The sequence below is a fragment of the Microplitis mediator genome, chromosome 6 (genome assembly GCF_029852145.1).
Source record: "Microplitis mediator isolate UGA2020A chromosome 6, iyMicMedi2.1, whole genome shotgun sequence".
In the NCBI taxonomy this organism is placed as follows: domain Eukaryota; kingdom Metazoa; phylum Arthropoda; class Insecta; order Hymenoptera; family Braconidae; genus Microplitis; species Microplitis mediator.
The window spans coordinates 22,804,705-22,831,190 of NC_079974.1; the positions used below are offsets into that span (position 1 = coordinate 22,804,705).

At 31.6% G+C, this 26,486-nt stretch overlaps 1 protein-coding gene across 1 annotated transcript in view; it reads left to right on the forward strand.

Annotated features, from left to right (window-relative positions):
• LOC130669749 (B-cell lymphoma/leukemia 11A-like) overlaps positions 1 to 17,847 on the forward strand; it is a 30,857-nt gene extending 13,010 nt beyond the window's left edge. Inside the window, exons 2-3 of the mRNA XM_057472795.1 lie at positions 3,770 to 4,213; positions 13,132 to 17,847. Of these exons, the coding sequence (XP_057328778.1) occupies positions 3,770 to 4,213; positions 13,132 to 15,233 (2,546 nt within the window). The 3' untranslated portion in view covers positions 15,234 to 17,847. The remainder of the gene's footprint in view (positions 1 to 3,769; positions 4,214 to 13,131) is intronic.
• Positions 17,848 to 26,486: the final 8,639 nt, after the last annotated feature.

The window sequence follows — 26,486 nt, forward strand, 5'->3', positions numbered from 1 at the left end:
ACTTGCTTTTCAGCTCCTCTTGGTCTCTACTTCCTCTAGAGCTACACCACCTCATCCTCATCTTCATCTTCATCTTTTTTACCACACTCTCTTTCAACAACAATAAAATTCCGTTGTCCATAACTGTTTACCCGGTTCTTTTATTTTCCCGTCGCTCAACAATCTCTTTACTTTTCTGATGATTTTTATCTACATTTCCACTATTTTTATTTTTTATACACAATATACACCACGGTAATCCATTATACATCTCATATTTTTCCCATTATATTTTTAAAGGAAAAAAAAGAAAATAAATAAATAACGAAGAAAATTTTTATAAACAAACCAGTTGGATAAAAAATTTAAATATCAGCTTAAATATTCAAAATACTCAAAAGTGCAATCAGACCTTTTTTGAAGAAAATTTGATTCCCTACAAATTTGTATTCATTACTTTTTTTCGAATTTTTGATAGATCAGCCAGAATCATTATTTTTAATTTTTTTAAAAAATTCTTAATACCAGAATTTTTTATTTTATTGTTTTTATTTTTTAAAATGAAAATTCTGGCCAAAATATTGAATTTATCAAAAAAATGAAAGAAATCTAATTGATAGGGAATTAAATTTCCTATAAATTTGTATTCTTTACTTTTTTTCGAATTTTTGATAGATCAGCCAGAATCATTATTTTTAATTTGTAATAAAAATTCTTGATACCAGAATTTTTTATTTTATTATTTTTATGTTTTGAAATCAAAATTCCGGCCAAAATATTGAATTTATCAAAAAAATGAAAGAGACCTAGTTGATAGAAAATTAAATTTCCTATAAATTTATATTCTTTACTTTTTTTCGAATTTTTGATAGATCAGCCAGAATCATTATTTTTAATTTGTAATAAAAATTCTTGATACCAGAATTTTTTATTTTATTGTTTTTATGTTTTGAAATCAAAATTCCGGCGAAAATATTGAATTTATCAAAAAAATGAACGAGACCTAGTTGATAGAGAATTAAATTTCCTATAAATTTGTATTCTTTACTTTTTTTCGAATTTTTGATAGATCAGCCAGAATCATTATTTTTAATTTGTAATAAAAATTCTTGATACCAGAATTTTTTATTTTATTGTTTTTATGTTTTGAAATCAAAATTCCGGCCAAAATATTGAATTTATCAAAAAAATATAAGAGACCTAATTGATAGGAAATTAAATTTTCTAAAAATTTGTACTGATTACTATTTCTCATATTTTTGATATTTAGCCCGGAATTTAAATTTAAAGTTCAAAAATCCAAATTTATTCAAACTAAATCTTTTTTTTTTGTTTTTTTCAAATAAAAAATAAAAATAAATTTCAAAGATTAAAGAGTAAAAAAAAAAGTAAAAGGATAGGATGTGTCTCTTGATTGTAAATAGGGTTAAGAAAGGGGTTAAAAACATGGTTACGTATCGCGTGTACGTCATTTACATCGTCCCTGCATACATATATATATATAAATATATAAACGTATTAGTAGACACATACACACATACATATGTTTTAATATATGTTGAGGCTCACATCTGCCCCCGAAAAAACAAAAGCCCATTGTCGTTAACGACCGGTCGCGCGTCTCTCATTTCTAACCGAGCGCTTTTGAATCGTAGGCGAATAACGGACTCTTCGTGCTGTGGTCCACCATTCAAATTATCCCGTACACTCACTCACACATCCACACACACATAAAAATTTTTTTCATTAATTTTTTATCCTCCAAATCGGATGCGTTTCATTTATTTAAATTTTTTTGTCTCCGGAGAAGGGATTCTGTGCATGTGGGTGGACATTTAACGGGTTAGATGTGTGAAAAATATTAATAAAGAGGATACTGGTGTAGATGGACCTCGAGGACACGAGGAGTGGCTTTCGGACTTGGACCGCTTGCGCAATGGACTTTAAAGTCATGAGTATGTGTGACTCCGCCCCAGAAAATCTATTATCACTTATCTCAGAGTATTATGAGATATCAACTTTTTAAAAATATATATATATGTATATGTATGTTGTATATATTTATTTTAAAATATGCAGAATGTGGAGATAAAAGAATTTAAAATACCTTTTATTTACATACTTTTATTATTTATTATTATTATAATTTTTTTAAGTCATTGTCACTAGAAAAATTTACCTTTGCTATTATAATTTTTATTAATAAATTATAATTTATTTTTTTATTTTTACGGTTTCAATTTTAATCCAAATCTCTTTAATTATTTAATAAATTACCTGCATGTTTATTTTTTTTTATATTTCATTGTTATGAATTTTAAATGTATGAGTGGAGTCGCGGGAAAAAATAATTTGAATCTGTATGTTGATCTAAAATTTTTGGTAGATCTTAGAAGATCTCTGATGATCAAGAAAATCTTCAATGATTTCAGATCGATGATCTTTAAAGATCCCATGATTTTAAATCGGCGGCGATCTTAGAAAATCTTCAAGGATCTCAGCAAATCTTTAAAAATTTCACAATAATATTAATAAAGATCTATTAAGATCTCAAATCAATAAATTATGAGGATAAATTTTTATATTAGAGCCGTAGAAGTCGCAGATCTCCGACAATTTTCGTAAATTTCCGTATATTTTTTTACAAAAAGACCCGGAAACTGAGATCTATTTTTTTTTTTACTGTAGATCTGTTAGAAGTAACGTAGATTTAATTTTTGAAAAATCAGATCGTGTAGATCTACTGTAGATCAGCAAAGATCTAAATTATATTTAAAATGAAAAATTTATTGGGTTTGACTTGAGGTTTGGATTTTATTTGAATCGAAAATATGAAATAAAAAAAAATGAGCTGAGCACCCCTGCGTAATTTCGAACAGCCGAATTAATTGAATGATTATTAAAATAAAAAATAATCTATTTTATGGGGGCGGTAATAAGTCGAGTGAAAAATCGATAGAGAAACTATTGGCAATCTCTATGTTAATTTCTTCCTATCCCTCTAGTCTTGTAATTCTTTTTCATCTTCGTAGTCGAAATAACAGACGTAGCAAGTGAAGAAGTACATCGCGTATGAGAGTTGGAGTATAGAGGGCCCCTAAAAGTGAATTGTTACGTCTGCGGGTGACCTCGGGACCTCTTTCTGCGACCGAACTTAAGTCATGGTGAATTATATACCTACAAAAAAATGTATATATGTATATAATATTACTCGTTGAGTCAAGAAATCGCGATTACACTTGGCCCCAGTATTTTTATTATCCCATTTAGTCTATCACATTTTTATTGAGATCGTACATTACACTTTTATGATAATTCTATTATTTATTATTATCATTATTCTCAAATTTAGTCTGATAATTATATTGTTTCAGTATAAACTTTTATTTATATTTAAATCTTATGAGCGAAAGCAGATGACAGCTAATTTTTTTTTTTTTTTTACGACTCCAATACACAGAAAAAAAGGATTTCTTAGTGCAAGAAATTTTTATTTGTCCCAAAAAAATTTTTACTTGCCTCAAGAAATTTTTTGAATTATAAATTGAAAACTCAAAATTTCTTGAAACGAGAATAAATTTTTTTAGAGCAAGAAAAAATTTTTTAAACCGAGAAATTTTTTCTTGTCTTATTTGTTTTTTTCTGTGTAGTAATAAAAAAAATTTTTTTCAAAATTTTGATCCCAATTATAGGAAATCCCGAAATTTTTGTTCGTTAGTTTGCTGCCTTTACATCGCGAAATTTGATCATAAAAAAAATAAAAAATAATTTATTTAAATTTTTGTTACAGCGGAACCGTCACAAGGGACAATACCACCGGATACGGTCCACTGTGGTGGTTGTCGGATATCATACCCCCTGAGTGAAATAGTTCGTTTCATAGAGCACAAAGTAAATCACTGTCGAAACAGCCTCCAGGGATGTCACAGTCCACCGCCGACGACGGCCCACGAGGACTCAGACCCCGAGGACGCTCTGGCACTCAAGACCTCGGACCCAGAGAAGCTCAACTCGGTCCCGAGCATCTCCGCGCCCATTAACAAGAGGGTCGGACGAGTCGAGAGCCCGCCGACGCCGCAGGTTAGCGCCACCGACAGCGGCAGCCCCATTGAGCTCAGAGCCAGCGCGAGCTCGACTCCCAAAAGACGCACCGAGAGCGATGAGGACAAGGAGGAACTTACCAAGAAGGCTAAGACTGAGTCAGTTGATGCCGATACCAATACTATTAATTCCGGTAAGTTTTTTATTTTATTTGGAGCGAGGGTTGGGGGGTTGGGGGGTGGGATTTTTATTGGAGATAAAATTAAAAGGAGAGGAAATAAAAAGAGACAACGGGAATGTGGCTCGTGTTCACCACGTGGCTCGACAATGGGACGACTCTAATTGGGCTCGTGGGTCTAGTCGGCTAGCAGTTTTTGCCCAACAAAAAAAGATGACAAAAAGTGTTGAGCTTAAATTTATAAAAGGGGTGTCAGTTGAACGCGTGGACGAGTTCAATCAGATGCTTTGCTTACTGTCTCACCTTTAGGGGGTTTAAATCCTGTTCTGCAACCCGGCTCTTGTCTACTGTCTCGTGCGCGGAACACATGCACACGCGAATAATAAAATTATCTCTACTGCGGCTAAAAAAATATATATATGTTTTTTTTTAATCGTATTGTTGATGATAAATAAAAGTTTTTAGTGTAAAATTAAAATTGCTGCCAAAATATTGAGTTTGATGAAAATTTTGCAGAAATCTTTTTTGTAGAGAATTCAATTTCCTACAAAATTGTACTGATTAATTTTTGCCGTATCTTTGATAGTTCAGCCACAATGTTAATTCAAAGTTCAAATAAACAAAACTTTTCTACTAACAACCATAAAAATTCTGTATTTGCTCCAATTTGAAATTACCGCTAAAATATCAAAGTTGCAGAAAAACACACCATGATCTTTTTTCTAGGGAATTTAATTTCCTACAAAATTGTATTGATTAATTTTTGCCGTATCTTTAATAGTTCAGCCACAATGTTAATTCAAAGTTCAAATAAACAAAACTTTTCTACTAACAACCATAAAAATTCTGTATTTGCTCCAATTTGAAATTACCGCTAAAATATCAAAGTTACAGAAAAACATACAGAAATCTTTTTTGTAGAGAATTGAATTTCCTATAAAATTGTCTCTATACACTTTTCTCATATCTCGACTAGTTTAGCCGCAATCAGAGCTCGAAGTCCAAACAACCCCAACTAAAAATAACAAAATTTCGATATTTTTATTTAAAAAAAAAAATAAAATAAAATAATAGTAGTTTATTTAATGGCAAGAACTCCCACTTGTGATGTGCGTCAAACAATACGCAATTGTCAGTGGGCAGTATGTGACCCCCCGGGCTGACATGGATTTAAAATTTAAAAAATGTAATCTGCGGTACTATTGTCCGAGGGCATCGGTCTCCTGGACCTATCGAATGAGCGATCATACGCTGCTCCACCGGTTCACGAGGGATGTTGTTCTATTTAATACAAGACTTTTTATACTTTTTATTCAGTTTCATTTGTCCCACTGGACTGGTCGGCCCTGATGGCCACCCCGACTCGTCTATTGATGACAGAAGTGAACACGTGTCGCATTTGCTTTATTTTTTTATTTATAAAAATTTATTTAGAGCCGATATTAAATATTTATATAAATATCGAGATGTTGAAATCCTCAACTCGAGATGGATATGGATATGGACAAAGGTTTGATACGTGTCAAGATTGTCTCGAATATTAATTCGGTTGCAATATGACGGGATCTGTAAGCTATAGATATATATATAAATATATATTATATATGTATATATAATAAAAGAAGGAGGCAAGCGGTTTGGCTCCCCATGTGTGCTTTTCCGCCTCTTTATCGTCACTCGAACTAGAAATCCTAAAACTCAAACCCTCGGCCAAGATGTCCGGACTCCCGGGTCGCTCCAGGCGCTACGAGAATTGCTCGCGGATTGTCTGTATCTCCGGAATTGTCTCACTACTTTTACTTTATTTTTTTTTCCATCCTTCGCTTACTTATATTTATATACGTTTGGCTCAAACTTACTAACCTTGTACACAACAAACCTAGACAAAATAAAAATGATACATATCCAAACTTTATATTTGTTATTTCGCGTAAATTTTTTTTTTTTTAGACAAGTAAATTTTCTATCACCACAAAATTAAAAAAAAAATGTAGAATTCTTCTAATTACTTCCCCCCCCCCCCCCCCTGTTAAATAAATTTTTTAAATTTAATTTTCAAATCTCGATTTGGTTTTTCCATTTTTGAGATCAAAAAACAAAAAATTCGAGTTTTTCAAAAATTTGAAGACTTTATAAAATAAAAAAATTTCAAAAATTGTAGATCTGAATTTTCAAAAAATTTGATTAGACCTCAATTATTTTCCTCGGGTATTTTAGAGACAATAAAAAATTTTGTCATTCAATTTATAAATTTTTATTTTCAAAAAAATTTTGTACACTTATTAATTAAATTTTTATATAAATCGACTATGTCACATACTTTTTATATTCTTTATTAATAATATCAAATAAATCACTTACATTTTCCATTGAAATTTCCGAAGGTATCTCTGAGTCATTAATTGTCTTCAAATTATCAATAATTTTTTCTGATAAAATTCCAACAACTAAATCAGTGACTTTTTCTTCTTCATTTGAACAGAACACAAATTTTTTAATATTTTCCAATTTTTTTTCTCTAAACTGCAATCGATATTTTTATTACTATCAAATAAAAAAAAAAAAAAAAAAAAAGTAAACTTACTGCAGTATGATTGTAAGAACAAAATAATTTATCACTCGAAAATCTACATGGACTGACGTCAATCTTATCGCCATTGAATACAGGAACGAAACAATTTTCCAGATCAATTTTATCTTTTTTCGAAGCCAGTAATTTTATCAAATGGCTTTCAGTGTACAGGCATCGGTAGTCAATCGACAGAACCACCGCAGTCGTCGACAACTTTGCGTAATTAAGAGAAACGACCGGCTGCTCGGTAATTAATACCGCGACATTTCTCTTTGATCTGTCATAACTTCCGGTCAAATTTTCATTGAAAAATATCTTTGTTTTGTTCACCTCGGTGACGTTCACGTACACGCTTTTTACATGATGGTAATTTACGAAAATATTTTTGTCACTAAAATTAAGCCCTCTAACAAAAAATTTTTTATTAATTAATTAATTAATTAATTAATTAATTGATTTTTTGAATGAAATAAAAAATTACAAACTTTTGCACGCATTCGGCTTCGGCTAAAAATAACTGGGGCTTAATAAGAACCGCGTCACAAATTATTTTACTAAATAAAGTCGTGTCGAAATTTATTTCCCAAGAATCTGGAGTTTCTATGAGAAAATTTGCTCGTGTTGATATTAATTTGATAATTATAAATATCAATATTTTATTTATCAATTTCACTGCCATTCTATTGAAAAAAAATAAAATTAAAAAAAAAAAAAATTAATTATTAGGTTAAAAAATAAACTCACTTGAAATTTTTACTGCGATGTCTAGTGACAGCAGATAGACTTGAGTCTTATTTTATTTTTTTTTTTTTTATTGAAATTGTTGTTATTATTGAGTTTACTAGCAGCGATATTGAGTGAGGTATTGAAAAATTTTATCTATTAGTAATTTATCAGTATATTTGTCTGGGGAGTGATAATTATAAATTAATTGAATGGTCAATTAAAAGTTAATGTCTTATTTTTGACGTGATAACGGAGGTCTGTTAAATTGAAGAATTGGATCTTTAGTTTTTTTAAATAAAAATATTTAGTTTTTGAAATAAAAAATTTTTACTCTAGATTTTGTCAGATCTAGAGATTTTTTAATTTTTTTTTATGATCTTAAAAGAAAAATCGATTAGAGGGAAATTTTTTTTCTTAGCACTGAGCTCTGAGTCGCGATTTTCTATCGAATTTCTTATACGATTCTGACCAAAATTCGAACTTCCGATAGATGGAGACCTCAAGGGTATCGACAAATTTTTTGGAAGAACTCTAGCGCATACACAGAAAAAAAATATTTCTTGGCGCAAGAAAAATTTTGCATTAAAAAATGAAAACAAAATTTTTCTTAGGACTAGAAATAATTTCTTGGCTCAAGAAAATTTTTTCTTACCTCAAAAAATTTTTTGTCACCCCAAGAAAATTTCGTTTTCAATTCATAATGTGAAAAATTATGATACTGAAGTTAGCAGACGTTTAATAATTTTTGGATTTTTTTTTAGACGATAAAAAATAAAAAAAAAATATTTGAAAAAATTGCACCTGTAGTTTTTAAAATTTTCTACATGTGCATATTTTTATATTATTTTTTTGCAGTTGATTTATTGAAAAACGAAAATTCAAAAATTTTTAAATATCTGCTGACTTCAGGATCATGAAAAATTTCTTAGGTCAAGTAAAAATTTTCTTGGAGCGAGAAAAAATTTTTCGCGTCATGCTTTTTTTCTGTGTATAAATGAGATCTGATATATCTATAAATCAACCTCAATTTTTTTTTAATTTTAGATCAACATCGATCTCAATAGATCTTAAATCTGGAATCTAAATTTTCAGTAAAATTAATTTTTCAGCCCTCGGAATTCCTTTTGAAGTCAAAAGTTCAGTTCCCAAGTTTCCTAATTATTTTTTTTTCTATAAAAATTATAAAATTCTTCATTCCCTCGAATATTTATATATATATTTAAAAGACTTAAATTGTGCAAGTCGTATAACAATTTATTTTATTTCTCATGGATGCTGCGGTTAGAAATTTTTACCATCGCCTTTTATGTGGCGACGGGAGTGACGACACAACACTAGTGGTCACTAGATATTTTCCACAAAACATTTTTTACGCAACAAAATAATTTATTAAAAAAAAAAAATAACAATAATTATTTCATGTCCATGTACAGTATAGAGGACACATTTTTCCTCAGCAAAAAAAAAAAATTATGATTATATTTTTAATAAAAAAAGGGATTTCGAAATATCAGAATGCACCGCACCCCAATGCAGGTACAAAGTGCATACGTCGCATACGTTAGCCAATCAATAATTTAATATTGTAGCTCGGGAGATTAAAGAGCCTTTTATCACCAAAAATAATAATAACCCGAAGGCTAAAACCCGTTAGAGCTAAAGAGCCCTGGACTATTTCATTACATTGCAGCTCGCATATTTTACATCGAAATGTTTCCCGGTAATTGCAGACTCGGTATATCAAATATATTTTTTTTAAGCTCGATATATAAAACCAGTAAATATATAACGTTATATATGTCATTGTAAAAGGCTCTATTGTATTTTTTTTATGCATGAGAAAGGAAGTCCGCGAGATGACCAAAAGAACCGTTGGCAGTTAAACAATGGGATTCCAAACGATTAACCCGTTAAAATGCCTCTCCCAGGCCAATTTGCCGGGTAATTTAGAGGGAAAATCACTCGGTCACTACTACCCTTGGAAGCTCAATACATTTCTCATGCTACTGCTACAAAAAAAAATTTTTTCTTTACTTACAAGAAATTTTATAAAATCTCAGCTACGGTTCCGGGGTTTTTCAGCTGGAAAATTATTATTTTTAATATTTTCTCAGACTTTTATTTTTTTACCCCTTCTACACTCTTCTAAGTTGGTGAAAAAAATTAATTGATGTCTGTAGCAATTTTTTTTCCTATAAGTAAATTTTGAAATCGAAAAAATGCCCGGGAAAAATATTAAGAATTTTTAATTGATTAATTTATTTTTTTGTGAACTTCTATGGCAAGTTGGCTGGTTCTGTTGGCTGTTTCCGTCAACCTGAAGGTGTGTAGATGAGGTTTAAAAAAAAAAGTTGAAAAAATTCTCAAATCAACGGTTTTTCTGACCGAAATTCGGAGCCGCGGCCGAAAAATCAAAAACGAATTTTCAAAATACGAATATTAGTATTTAGAGGGAAAATCACTCGGTCACTACTACCCTTGGAAGCTCAAAACATTTCTCATGCTACTGCTACAAAAAAAATTTTTTTCTTTACTTACAAGAAATTTTATAAAATCTCAGCTACGGTTCCGGGGTTTTTCAGCTGGAAAATTATTATTTTTAATATTTTCTCAGCCTTTTTATTTTTTAACCCCTTCTACACTCTTCTAATTTGGTGAAAAAAATTAATTGATGTCTGTAGAAATTTTTTTTCCCATAAGTAAATTTTGAAATCGAAAAAATGCCCGGGAAAAATATTAAGAATTTTTAATTGATTAATTTATTTTTTTGTGAACTTCTATGGCAAGTTGGCTGGTTCTGTTGACTGTTTCCGTCAACCTGAAGGTGTGTAGATGAGGTTTAAAAAAAAAAAGTTGAAAAAATTCTCAAATCAACGGTTTTTCTGACCGAAATTCGGAGCCGCGACCGAAAAATCAAAAATAGAAATTAAATTCCGGTTTTTAAAAATCCTAGTGACTTTTTCCTCCAATTTCAAGGTCCTTAGCTGACATAAAAAAAAAATCTTTTAAAAATTATGAACCACAAGGTTTTTTCTGTACAAAAAACCGCTGACCGGAACCGCGTGATTATAAAACTGAATCTAAAAACAGAGTAAAAGTTTAACACTCACGAGCTTTGTTGCGAATAAAGCAGTTATAAAGTGGGAAATGTACAAGGGCGGAAGAAAAGCCGGGTCAGAATAAAGAGAAAAATAATCCTGAGGGATGGCGGCCCACGAGGTTTGCATATGAAAGCTTTCGAATCGATACACCTTCATAATATACTCCGACACTTGCTTATCTCTCGGCTCTCCATTACCATTTTTTTTCACACAATTCTTTTCATCACCCCCCCCCCCTCCCCTATCCCTGTTCTATCAACCTAGTGGGCTATTTATCCGAAATTCGAGGCCAGAAATAAAAAGTCAGCGGACAGCGGCTATAAAACTCAGATAGTTAATCAATTCGATTTATATCAACAGCCTTTTACTTGATTCCAAGCCACTCTAGAAATTACAATCAATCGCCCTATATATATATATATCCATCAATATATATATATATATATATATTGTAAGATGGCTCGCTCGTTTCAAGAGACTCTCCCAGCTACAAAGATTACCCGATACGTCTCAAGAAATCCTAAAGAGAACGTTCCAATTAGGATCTCTTTATCTCGTCACCCTTCTTTCTCCCCCCTCCCCCTTCCCCTTCTCCTTCCCCTCCTTCTTCTCCGTTCATTTTACCTTTTTCTCGATGATCTCCGTCTCAGTCGGCAGCACGGACTCGGTCTCTGGTCGTCCTGCTCCATCTTCGCCGACTACGCGAACAATAACGAAGACATTTTAAAAGTTCGCCAACAAGTTCAATTCATAGCTGAGATTTATCATCTCTTTTAATCTTTTCTCGTATTTACTTATTTACTTTTTAGTTTGTAGCAACTATCACTCGAATTAATTCGAAACTCCCGATTAATGGATAACAAGAAGCTCAAGGAGTTTCGAAAACACAAACAAATAATGAGCAAAAAATATATTTCCGATATCCATATTCATGTTTATGGAAAATATTTAAGAAAGGGCTGCTTCGAGTTTTAGTTTTGCGAATTCGCTTATCGATTTTCCGGGACACATATGCTGAGGAGGGTAGCGATGACACCAAGTCGAATATGTGGCCGTGAAAAATGCAAAAGTGGTATATTCTGGGATTAAAAAGATTGAAATTCAAAACCCGTGTTGGGGATCACAACCGCTGAGCGTAACGAAATGTCGTTAAGGGTCAGTTTCATAACCCCCAGTTATGTCTTCCAGAAAATTTTCAGTTATATTATTTTTTTAAATCGCCTCACGGTCCATTTTACCTTCAGCCCTTCGTAAGCTTACTCCCCCATCCCTGGACCCCTGCTACAGATTTCTTGTGACTATGCCAGGCATGTGTGAAACCGCAATTTGATACAGCCGCGTCTTACTTTGGGATTCAATCGACGTATCCTTATTTTCGGGGTAACTGATAATAAGGATCAAGATGAAAACTGTCGGAGAAAATGATTTATTGTTTCCTTTATTACTTTACACGGAAAGAAAATTATGGGAAGTTTTCCTATGCATTATGGGAATGGTTCCCATAATGGTATGGGAATAGTACCTATACTACTATAGGAATGGTTCCCATATATTATGGGAACCATCCCCATAATAGTATGAGAATAGTTCCCATACCATTATGGGAATGGTTCCCATACCATTATGGGAATGGTTTCCATACCATTATGGGAATGGTTCCCATACCATTATGGGAATGGTTCCCATAATATTATAGGAATAGTTCCTATACCAATATAGGAACCATTCCCATAATGGTATGGGAACCATCCCTATAATATCATAAAATTCTTTTTTTGCACAATAGTGTAGAAATTTTCCAAAATTTGAATTTTCTTGAATGTTTTGTGCTGACAAAAAATTCTTGTTAAAAATTTTAATGTTTTTTTGCCAAATACGATTTTTTTTTTCAATTTTTGAATTTTTGTTTTTATGTTTAATAATATTTCTGTGTATTGTAGAAGTGATTACCACACTTCTTTAAATTTATTTTTTCATGATAATATGGGAACCATTCCCATAATATTATAGGAATGGTTCCTATAATAGTATGGGAACTATTCCCATAATATTACGGGAATGATTCCCATAATGGTATAGGAACCATTCCAATTTCATTATGGGAATCATTCCCATAATATTATGGGAATAGTTCCCATACTATTATAGGAACCATTCCTATAATATTATGGAAATGGTTCCTATAATTCATAAATTATAGGAATGATTCCCATAATATTATAGAAAGTATTCTTATAAATTATAGGAACCATTCCTATAATTATAGGAACCATTCCTATAATTATAGGAACCATTCCTATAGTGTTATGGGTATCATTCCCATAATTATAGGAACTATTCCTATAATTATGGGAAACATTCCTATAATTATAGGAACCGCTCCCATAATTTATGGTCGTAATTCCTATGTTGGTATAGGAAAAAATTTCACAAAATTATGGGAACAGCTGCCATAATTTTCTTTCCGTGTACTTTTTACATTCAAATAAAATTACAGCAATAGTTTTAATAAATAAATGGATTTTTTGTTTCAGAGCCAAGATGCCTGCAGTGTTCGCAGTGTTCGCGTCGTCTTAATTCCGCCTGGGACTTGATCCAACACGTGCAAAGTGTCCACGGAGCGCGATTGTACGGTGTCCCGAACTCTTCAGCAAATTCGTCATCAAACACACCGGCGCCGAGCCCACCGACGCCCAATCCTAGTCACTCCCATCACCTGAGTCCGCCCAACCACCTGAACCTCAGTGGAAAATCGACGGGTTCATCGGCCGCGAACTCTTCCGCGGGTACGACATCTAGCTCGGGCAGTAGCCGGCAGCAGCTGCAAAGTTCTTCTCTGGTAGCGGATCCACTTCACAGTTTCCTGAGGCTGCCCCAGCACCTGGAACGCAGCTTCCCTCCAATGTTCAGGCCCGAGTTCCTGGCCCTTAACCCCCTTGCGGGGTACCGTGGGCTCCAGGACCTGCAGACCGCGACGAGAAACCTTCAGAACTTGGGGGATCCGCTTCGCGCGATGGACGGCCTCAATTTAGGGGATTCGTTGGTTAGGAGTTCTCTTGATACTCTTAATAACGCACGTAATTTGGCGAACCTGACGGAACTCTCGCATGCACGGGGTCTCGGTACTCAGGGTCACCCACCACAACTTGAAGCGAATCTGGATTTTTATTCGGCGCGCCTAAGGAGCCTCGCTAATCCGCCCTTAGGCGCGGCTCCAACGAATCCACCGACAAATCCCTCGATCGTTTCGAATGTCGCCCAATCACAACCCCAGCAGACCCAGGGTCAAAACCATCAGACCCAGTCTCAGAATCATAATACTGCTGACTTATCAACGAGCCCAGTGGGTTCTAATCCCGCTAATTTAACAGTTCATGCGTTGACGCAGAAGGAAAACTCACCGCCTTGTTACAACCAGAGCCCCGTGGGTCACAACAACAATAACTCGACGGACAGTGACAAAACAAGTCCTCCAGTTGCGTCCACTCCCATAATAACCGACTCCGCCGAAATCGTTTACACCTGCGAGGTCTGCGATAAGAAGTTCCGGTTCCAGTCTAACCTGATTGTCCATCGACGCTGCCATCAGGAAAAGGAAAGACAATTCCAGGAGAACAACCAAGATGGCGGTGCCATCGCCCGTTGCGAGGTCTGCGACGTCGAGTTAGCGAACTATTCAGACCTACGCAAGCACATGCGCAAAGAGCACTCGGACTCCATGAATCCGGCGAGTCCCCAAGGAAGCGTCGAAACCGTTCCCGACGATGGGTCCAGCTGCGACGAGAACATGGACCTCGACGACGGGGACGAGGGGGACCAGAAGACCCGGACCGACGCTGAGGAAAACACTCCCGAAGATCTCAGCACGACCCAGGGTCAGAGCAGCGAAGAAAGCGTTCCCGGAAGGGTCGACCAGAAGCCCAGTCTGGTTGGAGATCTCATGGAAAAATTTGGACTCAACAATATCGCCCAGTATTCCGAAGCCTATCGACAAGCGCTTCAAGAAAACCATCGCGGAGGATTCCTCAAAACAGAGTCACCCTCAAATTTGGTGAACACCCTCAACAATAACAAGGAAAAGGACAGCGCGTTGTCCCCAACAAATTTCAACACTTCCGCGACGGCCAACATTTTTTCCGGCACATTCCCTCGAACTGGGCCCGACTTCGGTGGCCTCTGGCTGCCCAGTGCCCACTACCTAGAGAACAGCGAGTTCCGTAAAGTGACCAAGGCCACGACTTCCAGCCTCGCCCTGCAAGGACTCCCCAGCCCACTCCTAAAAAAGGAACGACACGGACGCAACGATACTTGCGAGTACTGCGGCAAGGTCTTCAAAAACTGCTCAAACCTGACCGTGCACAGACGCTCCCACACCGGAGAGAAACCTTACAAATGCGAACTGTGCTCGTACGCCTGCGCCCAGAGTTCGAAACTCACACGACACATGAAAACTCACGGCAGACATGGCAAGGACACTTACAAATGCAGGTTTTGCGAGATGCCCTTCTCCGTGCCCAGCACTTTAGAGAAGCACATGCGCAAGTGCGTGGTCGTGGTACAGCAGGGCCCCAAATTGGGGCTTCCCTACCCCGGGAGCCAGGACGAGGACTCATCGCTCAGTACTAAGGACACTTGATCCTGGAGCGGCAGTCTTCCGCCGCCAATTCCGCCGCTCTGGCCGCATCAGCCGCCCTACACGGTTTATTAATTTAACGCCTGGTTGAAAGACTCCCTACCGGTTTTGTGAGGAGAAGGAAAAGGAGCAAAGCCTCGAATTATTGATGACTTTGAAGACAGGGTGACACCTGATAGCAAAGGACTTTGTCCAGTTACAGTCATTTCAACTGATTTTACTTTATTTTAAGCATTTTCTAGTGCGAATTCGGAGGCAGGAGCCAGGGGAGGGGAGGGGAGACAGGAGGCACTGAAAAAAAAAACCATTACTGCAACGATACTAAGAAATAAATGGTTACCACTGGAGTAAATCCAGCAGAAAAAAATCTAATATAAATAATTATAAATAAAAAGTTTTGTGAATATTAAAAATAAGTTTTATGGTTAAGAGTAAATATATGAAAATATAAATATATAAATACGGAGGTATAAATATAAATATACGAAAAATAACACGGAATAGCAAAACTTTATTATCGCATTGAAGATTATTTATTTAACAGTAATAATTATAATATATGGATATAAATATAAATATGAATATATATATATATATGGATATAAATAAATGTATATTGTAGATGCGAGTGTGGAAGCGTCTTGATTATTATTATTATTTTATTTTGTAAATTGTATGGAAAAAAATTATTATCGGTCGGTGGGAAGGACGGACCGATTTATTTTTAATTATGGTTACGTTTCATACATTTTGTATGGGGTTATATATTAACGTTTTATTTTTTATTTAATCGATATTATTATTATTTAATTTTAGGATAAGCATTTGAGGTTTTTTGTTTTGAATGTTAGGAAGATGCCAAAGTTGTTTTTAGATCACTTCTTTTATTATTATTATTATTATTATTATTATTATTATTATTATTATTATTATTAAATATTATTATTATTATTATTAGTGAAAATGTAAGTGAGTAAAGGAATCACTCGCCCATGAATTTTTAAGCAATAATCATGTTTTTTAAAAATCATTTGGGATTTTTCACGTGATTGTTCTTTATTATTATTATTATTATTATTATTATTATTATTACTATTATTATTATTATTATTATTATTATTATTATATTTATTAGTATTCTATTATTGGCTATTATTATTATGATCATTATTTATTACGGTTGATTGTTTATGCTGAAAGCATTCGTTTAAATTTCGATTTTCGTGGTACTAATTTCGAAATTTTGTCACGAAAATTCCCCGTCGTTATTTTAAATTTTTTTAGAGGCAGTTTTATGTTGCGAGACTGAAAATGATAAATAAAATTGTGATTTTTTGAATGAGGGGTAAAATGGACAGATGAAATTTTTTTTGGTTTGACATTTTTTTTTTTTATTTAATTTTTATGATCTGGAAAATTCAGTATAGAAATTGAGAATTTTGTAACAGTTCATCCAAAATTAGAAAAATTGAAAAGTTGATAACAAAAAATCGTAAATTAAATTTTGGGAAAAAAAAAAAACCATGAAAATTAAATAAGACAATATTTTTAAACCAAAAAAAAATTCTCATTTTTTTTTACCTCGAGTTCAAAAATTATCCAGAAAAAAATAATTTAGATCAGACGTAAATCGCGTATCTGATCTTAAATCTTTCCAATTTAGATCTTCTAAAATTTAGACCTAATTTCGAAAACTAAAATTTTCAAAATTTTAAAACAAATTCCACATAAATTTCCTTACAAAATTCTAAAATTCACAGAAATTCAAATCCCTCTCTATCAAAACAGATCTCACTAGATCTAAATTTTTTTTTCCTGGCCATCAAAAGTTATTTTTTTTTTTTTTTTCAAACGACGGGGGATCAAAAGATTTTTGAACGAAAAATTGTTCCTAAAAAAGTAGGCAATAAGATAATTCCTCGTATGAATGTTTTGACGTAAATGAAAAAAGGCGCGAAAAATGTAACAAATTTAAAATAAATTTAAAATAAAAAAAAAATACACTCATATCAAATAGTTTCCATGTTAGTTGTGTATGTAGAGTTAAAGTAACTAAACATAACTATAAATACATACGACTTGGAGTACATTTAATATATATTATATATATATAAATATAAATATAAATAAAACGACCTGGTCGTTATCTAGTTGAGAGGCTGATTTGTTAGACAATTTCTTCTGTCCCTGTTTATAATTAAATAAAATAAAAAAAGTTAATAATTATTTATTGAATAACATAAATAAAATATCCATTAATGTAAATATATGATAGCACTGCCCCTAGACAGACGTAATGCGAGTGCGAGCATTTATTAGTCGTTTACATATTTGAGCTTAAAAATAATTAAATAATTAATTACACGATTTTAAATCATAAGACTCACTCATTTTTTAATTTGCCAGTAGTGTAAAATAAAAAAATATACGTACTATAAATTTTTTTTTCTTTTTTTTTTTTTGTAAAAAAATTTTTTAAATTTCATCCTTACCCATGTCCTTTTTCACATTTTAACTGTACCTTCAATTGTACTACATATATTTATGACGTATTTATTAATGAGAGAATAAGAAAAAAAAATTTTGAAAATTTTTTTTGAGAAAAATTTTGAATTAAAAATTTTGTAAAATGACACAACTGAATTTTAATTAAAAATAAAAATAAAAATAAAAATGTTTTTTTTTTGTTGAAATAAAAAAAAAAAGTTTTGAAAATTTTGAAAATTTTTTTTGGTCAAAATTTTGAATTAAAAATTTTAAAAGATGATAAAAATGAATTTTAATTAAAAATAAAAATAAAAATGTATTTTTTTGTTGAAATAAAAAAAAAAAGTTTTGAAAATTTTGAAAATTTTTTTTTTGTTAAAATTTTGAATTAAAAATTTTTGTAAGATGAAAAAAATGAATTTTAATTAAAAAAAAAAACAAAAATGTTTTTTTTTAATTGAAATAAAAAGAAAAAGTTTTGAAAATTTTGAAAATTTTTTTGGTTAAAATTTTGAATTAAAAATTTTTGTAAGATGATAAAAATGAATTTTAATTAAAAAAAAAAACAAAAATGTTTTTTTTTTTGTTGAAATAAAAAAAAAGTTTTGAAAATTTTGAAAATTTTTTTTTGTTGAAATTTTGAATTAAAAATTTTTGTAAGATGATAAAAATTAATTTTAATTGAAAACAAAAATAAAAATGAACTTTTTTTGTTGAAAAAAAAAAAAAACAAAATTTTGATAAAAAAAATAAACATGAAAAAAAATGAAAAAATTCTTATTCGATCATTGAATACGTATATTTACATACAGGGTAACAGAATAAACAGTAATTATTCCAAACTTAAAATAATAATAAATTTAAAAATAAAATTGAGTAGATTTATAGAAAAAATAAATAATGAGCCATGGGATGAATGAGATTTTGAAAATAAAAGTTTAAGAATTAATTCGATTAAAAAAAAAAAAATCAATAAATTGGTGGCGAATGACAAGAGAGAAAAAAAGTGAGTATTTAATCCAGAGCTCAGTAGGGTTTCGATAGACTTAAATATTTGGTCAATAAGAAAATATAAAAAAAATAAATAAAATAAAAGTAAAATCTATCAGTTGGCGATCACTCAACAGCACGAGTTCCAAGACAGAGTCCAGTCCGAACGTAACTTTAGTAAGAGAATTAACAAATCACCGACTTGGTTATTATAAATATTATATTATATTATATTATATAAATATAAAATATAAAATATAGTGTTTGGACTTACTATGAACGCTCGACTTACTATGATATAGATACGGTGTATGTCTTGTGCGAAAATAAACAAAATTGTTTTTAAAAAATTTATTACTCATTCATTCCTTCTGTTTCCTGTCACTTCATCATTCTAGTTTATAAGTCGAATTTTATTTTTTAAATATACGATAAGTATTCAGAGGTGGGGAGGCAAAACGGGGTCGGGTGGGTAAATTACTTATAAGAATATTTAATTTCCAAATTTTTTTTTACCTCCACTAGAGCTCCCCCATTTTGCCCGCAAAAAATTCAATTCTTTTTTTTTCAACAACAGACAAATTAGTACTCTCTTACGTACCCGTTTTGCCCCCTCCCCACCCTTAATTTGATGTTACATCGATAGAAATGCTGATTCAAAATTAAAGAAAATTTAAAAAACGGTAAGTAAATTTTTAAATTAACTATTAATATTTTAGACCTAATTTCGAAAAAGTCATAATTTCGTTCCGATGATACGTCAACTTTATCCAGTGCTAAGAGTAAAAAAACGAAAATTTATTTTCTAGTAAAAAAAAAAAATTTCCTTTTATCAAAATTTTGACATTTTTTCTTTACCTCCTGATAAAAAAATTTACAGATTTTATTACTGATAATTATTCGAAGTACGAGAAATTAATCAAAATTTGAAATATTAATTATTTTTATTAATTAAAAAAAAAAATTTTTTAATTGAAATTGATTTCTGATGAATTTAAATTTAAATTTAAAACCCACTTACACCGAGCACTAGTCCCTCTTACGGAAAACTATCCAAGCTTGTGGTACCGGTGCCCCCGTCGATCAAAGGGAACCCTAAGAAGGGGCACGGTCTGGATTCCGCGTCCCGCATTCCCCTATTTAATAATGAGCACCCCTGTCTTTCTCCCCTCAGTGTCTAGTAACATCCCTAGACTCGTATCGACTCTACAATATAATACGATCTACAGTACCCAGTATATACATACATATATATTATATGTATAATATATAACAATATATCTAGCGAGCTGAGCCCCGTGTAGTGTCGCGGTGTCTCAAGAGACCGGACGCGAGGTAACGCTAGTCGCGAAAATAAATAAAAAAATACAATCGGATTGAGCCTTGTAAAGAAATCCGCCGGCGGTAATTGGATTTTTTAATTATCTGCGCTTACACCGCTCATTAATATAAAATCTTGTCTTGCCTCGCAACGACGAGCTCAAAAAATCCACAATAATAATAAAAATTAATGACATAATAATATTTAAATTATTTAGCGGATCGTTAATTAAAAATCCAGACGCACTTGGTAATTGTTATTAGTATTGAAAGTAACTCGAATCTTTATTATTTTACGTGTTAATTGTAGACTTGTTTTACTCGCGGGCTCAGTCTTTATTGAAATTTTTTTTAATTACGCCATTTTAAATTTACTTGTTATATTTATTATATTTATATATATAGTGTAGTTTGCTCATTAATTTAATTTTTAATTATTTTTTCATTGATTAATTTTTTTACTAATAAATATATTTTATACCAGCAATTAAATATTTTTTTAATTATTATTAAAAATTAATTATGACTATTAAATATTTTTTAAAAATTAGGAGAGGGCGGGAAAAATGAAGTAGCTTTCAAATTTTTTAAAAATTTTTAAATACGAGAAAATTTCTGGTAATAATTTTATCGAAAATTTAAATAAAAGTGATGGTTACAAAATTTTGAAAAATATTTTTTTGAAAATCAAATGACCGGTGGCCGATATAAAATAGCCGTAAAATTTTATTTTTCATATTTTTGACAAATATTTAGATCAAGACAAATTTTATTGATTCAAATTTTTGAATAAAACCGCCAATAAAAAATTTCGAAAATTTTTCTTCAAATTACGGGGATGTAAAATCACCAGAAAATATGAAGTGACATTAGGGAATAAAAAAAAAATTTTTATAATTTTCTAAAATAACTTTATTGAATAATTACACATTAATTATAATTAATTTACACACCTGATAATTAACAATAAATTTTATTAGTAATTACGTAGATTAATTATCGGCTATTAACAACTAAATGCTCAGTAGAACTAATTGAACGACATAAACAGTTGTAAAGGTTTATCAGGGGATGCTAGAAGAAAGGAGTAAAGGGGAGGGGAAAGGGGGGGTATAAAACAATAAGAGAGAGAGCATTTAATACCAGAGCACAGAGCATAAACCAAGAAGAGGGACATGCAATAATTAATCTATACAGTGGTTGACTCTCGAGAACCTGCAAGTCAAAGTTAGGACAATGCCGTTTATTTTTGGGCAGCCCCATTGTTCAGACTAGATTCATCCGTCAACCAGTTTCCGACATACTTCTACTACAGATATGATAGATCTCGCTGCATTGTGGATTATTTATTGACTAAACATATTTAAACAATTACCCTCTCTATATATTTTACGTCGGGAGGAAGAATTTTTTATTTCCTGCGCGTCGGAAAATTTAGAGGCGCGAAATCGCGAAGAGAAATGAAAACTAAATTGGACTTTTTTTTTTTGGAATAATTATTTGTCGTATTGGGCACCAGTTGTACAGTGCCCTCTTACTCTGAATGGTTGTTAGCTTTAGTGACGTAATAACAATGGCGAACACTAATCTAGACGTCAGAAACAGGAACATATATGGAGTTAGGAGACAATGTGGTACTTGCTGGCCCTGATCTGTCGGTTCTATATGACTAAATATGTCAAATATATACCTATAGACCTTTATTATTATTATGTACTCAAACTTGATGATGTCACGTGATTTATTGTCGTTATTTTTTGTTTTAAATCGATTTTTAGTAATTTCGAAATTAGGACCTGGGCAGGAATTTTTTTTGTTAGGGGATATTGTAGTGATTATATGGAATAATTGGACAGTTAGGGGGGTCGTTGGAACGGAAATTTAATTGCCTGCAACTTTGGTCCTGATAAAAAATATGCCAGCTTTGATATTTTACAAGATATATAATTATATAGATATTTTAAGTCGATAAGAAAAGTTTTTTATTTAGTTATAAATTTTCAAATTCTTTTACGCGCTGTAACTTACAAAGGAATGATCTGACAGGATTTTTTATAAGGACCAAACTTGTAGGAAATTTAATTTTCTACAACTTTGTTTCCTTCATAAAACATCCTAGGATCGATATTTTAGAAGATATAGTTATTTTAAAAGTTAGACAAGTAATAATTATATATTAATTTTCCAAAAATTTCCAAATTCTTTAACGCGCTGTAACTTTTGAAAAATGGACTCCACAAAATTTTTTATAGATGTCAAAGTTGTAGATAATTAAATTTCCTACAAAAATGTCTAGTTAAATATATGTTTATCATATTTAGTTTATGAGATTTTGCTCATAAATAAACAATAGTCGAAATTTGGTTATCAAAATTTGTTGTTTTAATATTGAGGCATAAATGAAATAAGTAATGAGTTTGTTAGCTGTACTAATAACAGAAGTGATGAATAAAAAAATGAATGATAACTTTTATTGGATTATGGAAGATATAAAGGATAAGAAAGTGTGCTAACTGTATGGTTGTAAACGTGCCAAGTTTGTTAGAACAAGAAATTAGTCGACTGTTAAGCCAGATAACCATAAGACATTAATGAAAACAATTGGCTTGTTTTCAAATATTATATCAATGAAATAATAAAATAAAATATATATACATATATAAGAATATTTTAATAATATTGTATTTACTTTAGTTGGTGGGTAAAAAAAAATATCAAGTATTAATTAAGTTGATTAAAGCCAGATGTTGCTAATTAATTTAAGTACAACGTGACATGGATGTGAATGAGTGTGTGTATGTGTGTGTGTGTGTGGTGTTGATTTAAACAGGAGTAGGAAAGGGATGACCAAGATGTAAGTCTGCGGGAGCGTATATCCACCCCCAAAGGGTCAGTATTCGTCACACGAAGGGTGGATTCGGACCAATGGAAGCTCTGGAATGTCCACCCCGACTTGCTGACCAATCCACGCTCTCTACTCTGACCTTATCATTACTACTAACCTTTATGCGGACGTATACTATGCTTGCTACGTACTAATTAGAAGGGTTGCTGTCGTTATTATGAAAGAAAATTAAAATCAATATTTGGACGTAATCATGTTTTGATAAATTTATAAAATTAGAATTTTTTTTTGTTTGCAGACATCGAGATTTTTCGTTGATTAATTACGAAAAAAAATAAAAAACAGGAGTTTGGGGTAAAGTGGACAGTAAGATGTAAAATGGAAGTTGAAAATTATTTTTCATTAATTCTATAGAACCTATTTTACCTCAGTCCAAAATTTCATTATTTTTAATGCTGTCCATCTTGTCCCAAAAATGGTATTTTACAAAATTAGCCATAAATAAATCTCAAATTAGTCTTCTACTGTCCATGTTACCTCAATCTATTCAAAATATAAAAATTTCAAGCAAACAAAAAAAAGTCCTAATTTTTTATCGCAGCCTAATATCGAAAAATGAACTTTCTAGTAAAATAGAAAAAATTACTAATTTTTTACTCCAGCCTAATTTCGAAAAATGAATTTTCTAGTAAAATAAAAAAAATTACTAATTTTTGACTCCAGCCGAATTTCAAAAAACAAATTTTCTAGTAAAATAAAAAAAATTATTAATTTTTGACTCTAGCCTAATTTCGAAAAACGAATTTTCTAGTAAAATAAAAAAAATTACTAATTTTTGATTTCAGCCTAATTTTGAAAAACGAATTTTCTAACAAAATAAAAAAAATTACTAATTTTTGACTCCAGCCTAATTTCGAAAAACGAATTTTCTAGTAAAATAAAAAAAATTACTAATTTTTAACTCCAGCCTAATTTCGAAAAATGAACTTTCTAACAAAATATAAAAAATTACTAATTTTTAACTCCAGCCTAATTTCGAAAAACGAATTTTCTAGTAAAATAAAAAAAATTACTAATTTTTAACTCCAGCCTAATTTCGAAAATTAACTTCCGTGCAAAACAAGAAAGAAAAATCCATAAAAATTACAGAAAAAAATTCATATTTTTGCATTACAGCTCACCCTTAAAAAAAAAAAGTAATGAAATGATTAAATAAAAGCATGAATAAGATCACATCTTGCCAGCTTTAAAAAGAATTTAAAACCTCTTTATACATCTTTTCAGTTACATACTGTATCTTTGACAAAATGATCTCTTTACACAACGAGGTGCGTAAAGTAACGTCCGTCTAGCTTCTCCCATCTATATACATACATACATACATACATACATACATATATCTATATACAGAATGCTAACATATAATACATATTTACATACATTTGTGTACACATATATATACAACAGAGTTGAGTCGAGTCGAGTCAAGTCGAGTGTTGGCTCGAAGAAGAGAGGAGAGACGCGGAGGGTAGAGCAGAGTAGTAGCTTGGCATTTTACTCACAGCAGTGGTAGATAATAACGGGCAAGTTCGGTGTCCGTAAAGTCCTAAGGGTGAGTAGTGAAGAAGACCGTGAGGGTTTTGTACAAGAGAGGAGAGACGTCAGAGGATACCAAACGTAAAGGCAACTCAGTGAGGGAGCGAAGGCTGAGGATGCCGAGGGTAGAAGAGAGTCAGAGACGCAAGAGCTTGCGGATGCTTTCGAGCGGCGAAGATGAAGCTCGGGGGTGAGGGTGGGAGTGAGAGGGTGAGTTGAGGTAGAGAGGAAGTGATGGAGTCGTAGGTAAGAGATGTAGCATGGGAACGCGGTACGGGTTATACATTTGAGTACATAAATGTATGTAACTTTGAGTTGGTGTTGGGTTATATGCGTCGGCCATCTTGTCCGGTGGGTATTGACCGAGACGACCGTCGACGAGTGTTGAGATATAAACTACCAACGGACACTCGCTATTTAAACTGCTACTTAATATTCAAATTGTATTTTTAATTATTAATTATTCTAATTAATTAATTAATTAATTAATTAATTAATTATTTGTTCACGCGGATTTTTAGATGAGCGATTGGATATCGGGGTATTTTTATTTTTCTGATATAAATTTATAAAAGTTGAATTTTTTAGCAACAGCCAACTTTTTGCTGCTTTAAAGCGACGGCTGGATGGAGACCTTGAAAGAGGAACTTTCCTAAGTACTTTAAATAATTTTTAAATAAAATTAAATTTATAAAACTGTTAGACAATTTTATTTAATTATTTAAGAATGAGTACTTAAATATTTACTATCGATTTTTTAATTGTCAAGTATTTGAATTAAAATTTAATTATTTTTTTTTAAGTAATCAGTTATTTTTTTATTTAATTATAATTAATAATTAAATTTTATTTAAATTAATAAAGTAAATAATTTATTTTTAATTCATAAATAAAAAAAATTTAATCATTTTTTAAAACTAAAATCTTAACTAAGAAATTCTTAACCCGAAATCTTGGCAAACATAAACCCGAGACATACACATTTAAGAATAAAATAAAATAATTCACAGCTAGGAGAAATTCACCCGCACTTTACCCTTTGCACACACCACACTCTTATTTATTCAGCACCCATAGAAATAGCTCTCACTAACAGCGAAATTCTCATGCGCCCCAGGGTGTAAAAATTCCACGCAGTCCAACGCCGTGTTTGCGGTGTCGAGAATAAGAGTAAACAACCTTCTCATCCCACCCCTATCCCTATCTCCACATTCTTAAAACAAAACTCTCCTTACTCGCGACCCAACCCGCGACCCGCGGCCCGCACCCGCGGACCTCCAGTCGCCTCAAATTCAAAATTTCTACAGCGAAAAAAATTTTTTAAACTCAAGAGAAATATAATCGAGCCTGAATTAATTAGCAGAATAAAAATAATAACAAATTTTCAAAGCTCTAGCAAGCAAACGAGAGAAGAGAGAGAGCGGAAGTAAAGAGGGTGAAAATTATGCCAGAGGATAAAAGCGCGAGTGAGATGGCAGTCGTCAAGAAATACGCATTCCCGCGTATTTCAAATTTTTTTAAATTGATTGCAAAATTCAAAATTTATGTCGTGAAATTAAAAATTCACTAGAAGAATCGAATTTAAATAATTTTGATAAAAACAAAATAAAATGAATTTCAAATTTCCCGCGTATTTCAAAATTTTTTAAAATGATTGTAAAATTTAAAATTTATGTCGTGAAATTAAAAATTCACTAGAAGAATCGAATTTAAATAATTTTGATAAAAACAAAATAAAATAAATTTCAAAATTCCCGCGTATTTCAAAATTTTTTAAAATGATTGTAAAATTTAAAATTTATGTCGTGAAATTAAAAATTCACTAGAAGAATCGAATTTAAATAATTTTGATAAAAACAAAATAAAGAAAATTTCAAATTTCCCGCGAATTTCAAATTTTTTAAAATTGATTGTAACATTCAAAATTGATTGTACAATTCAAAATTTCTACAGCGAAAAAAATTTTTTAAACTCAAGAGAAATATAATCAAGCCCGAATTAATTAGCAGAATAAAAAT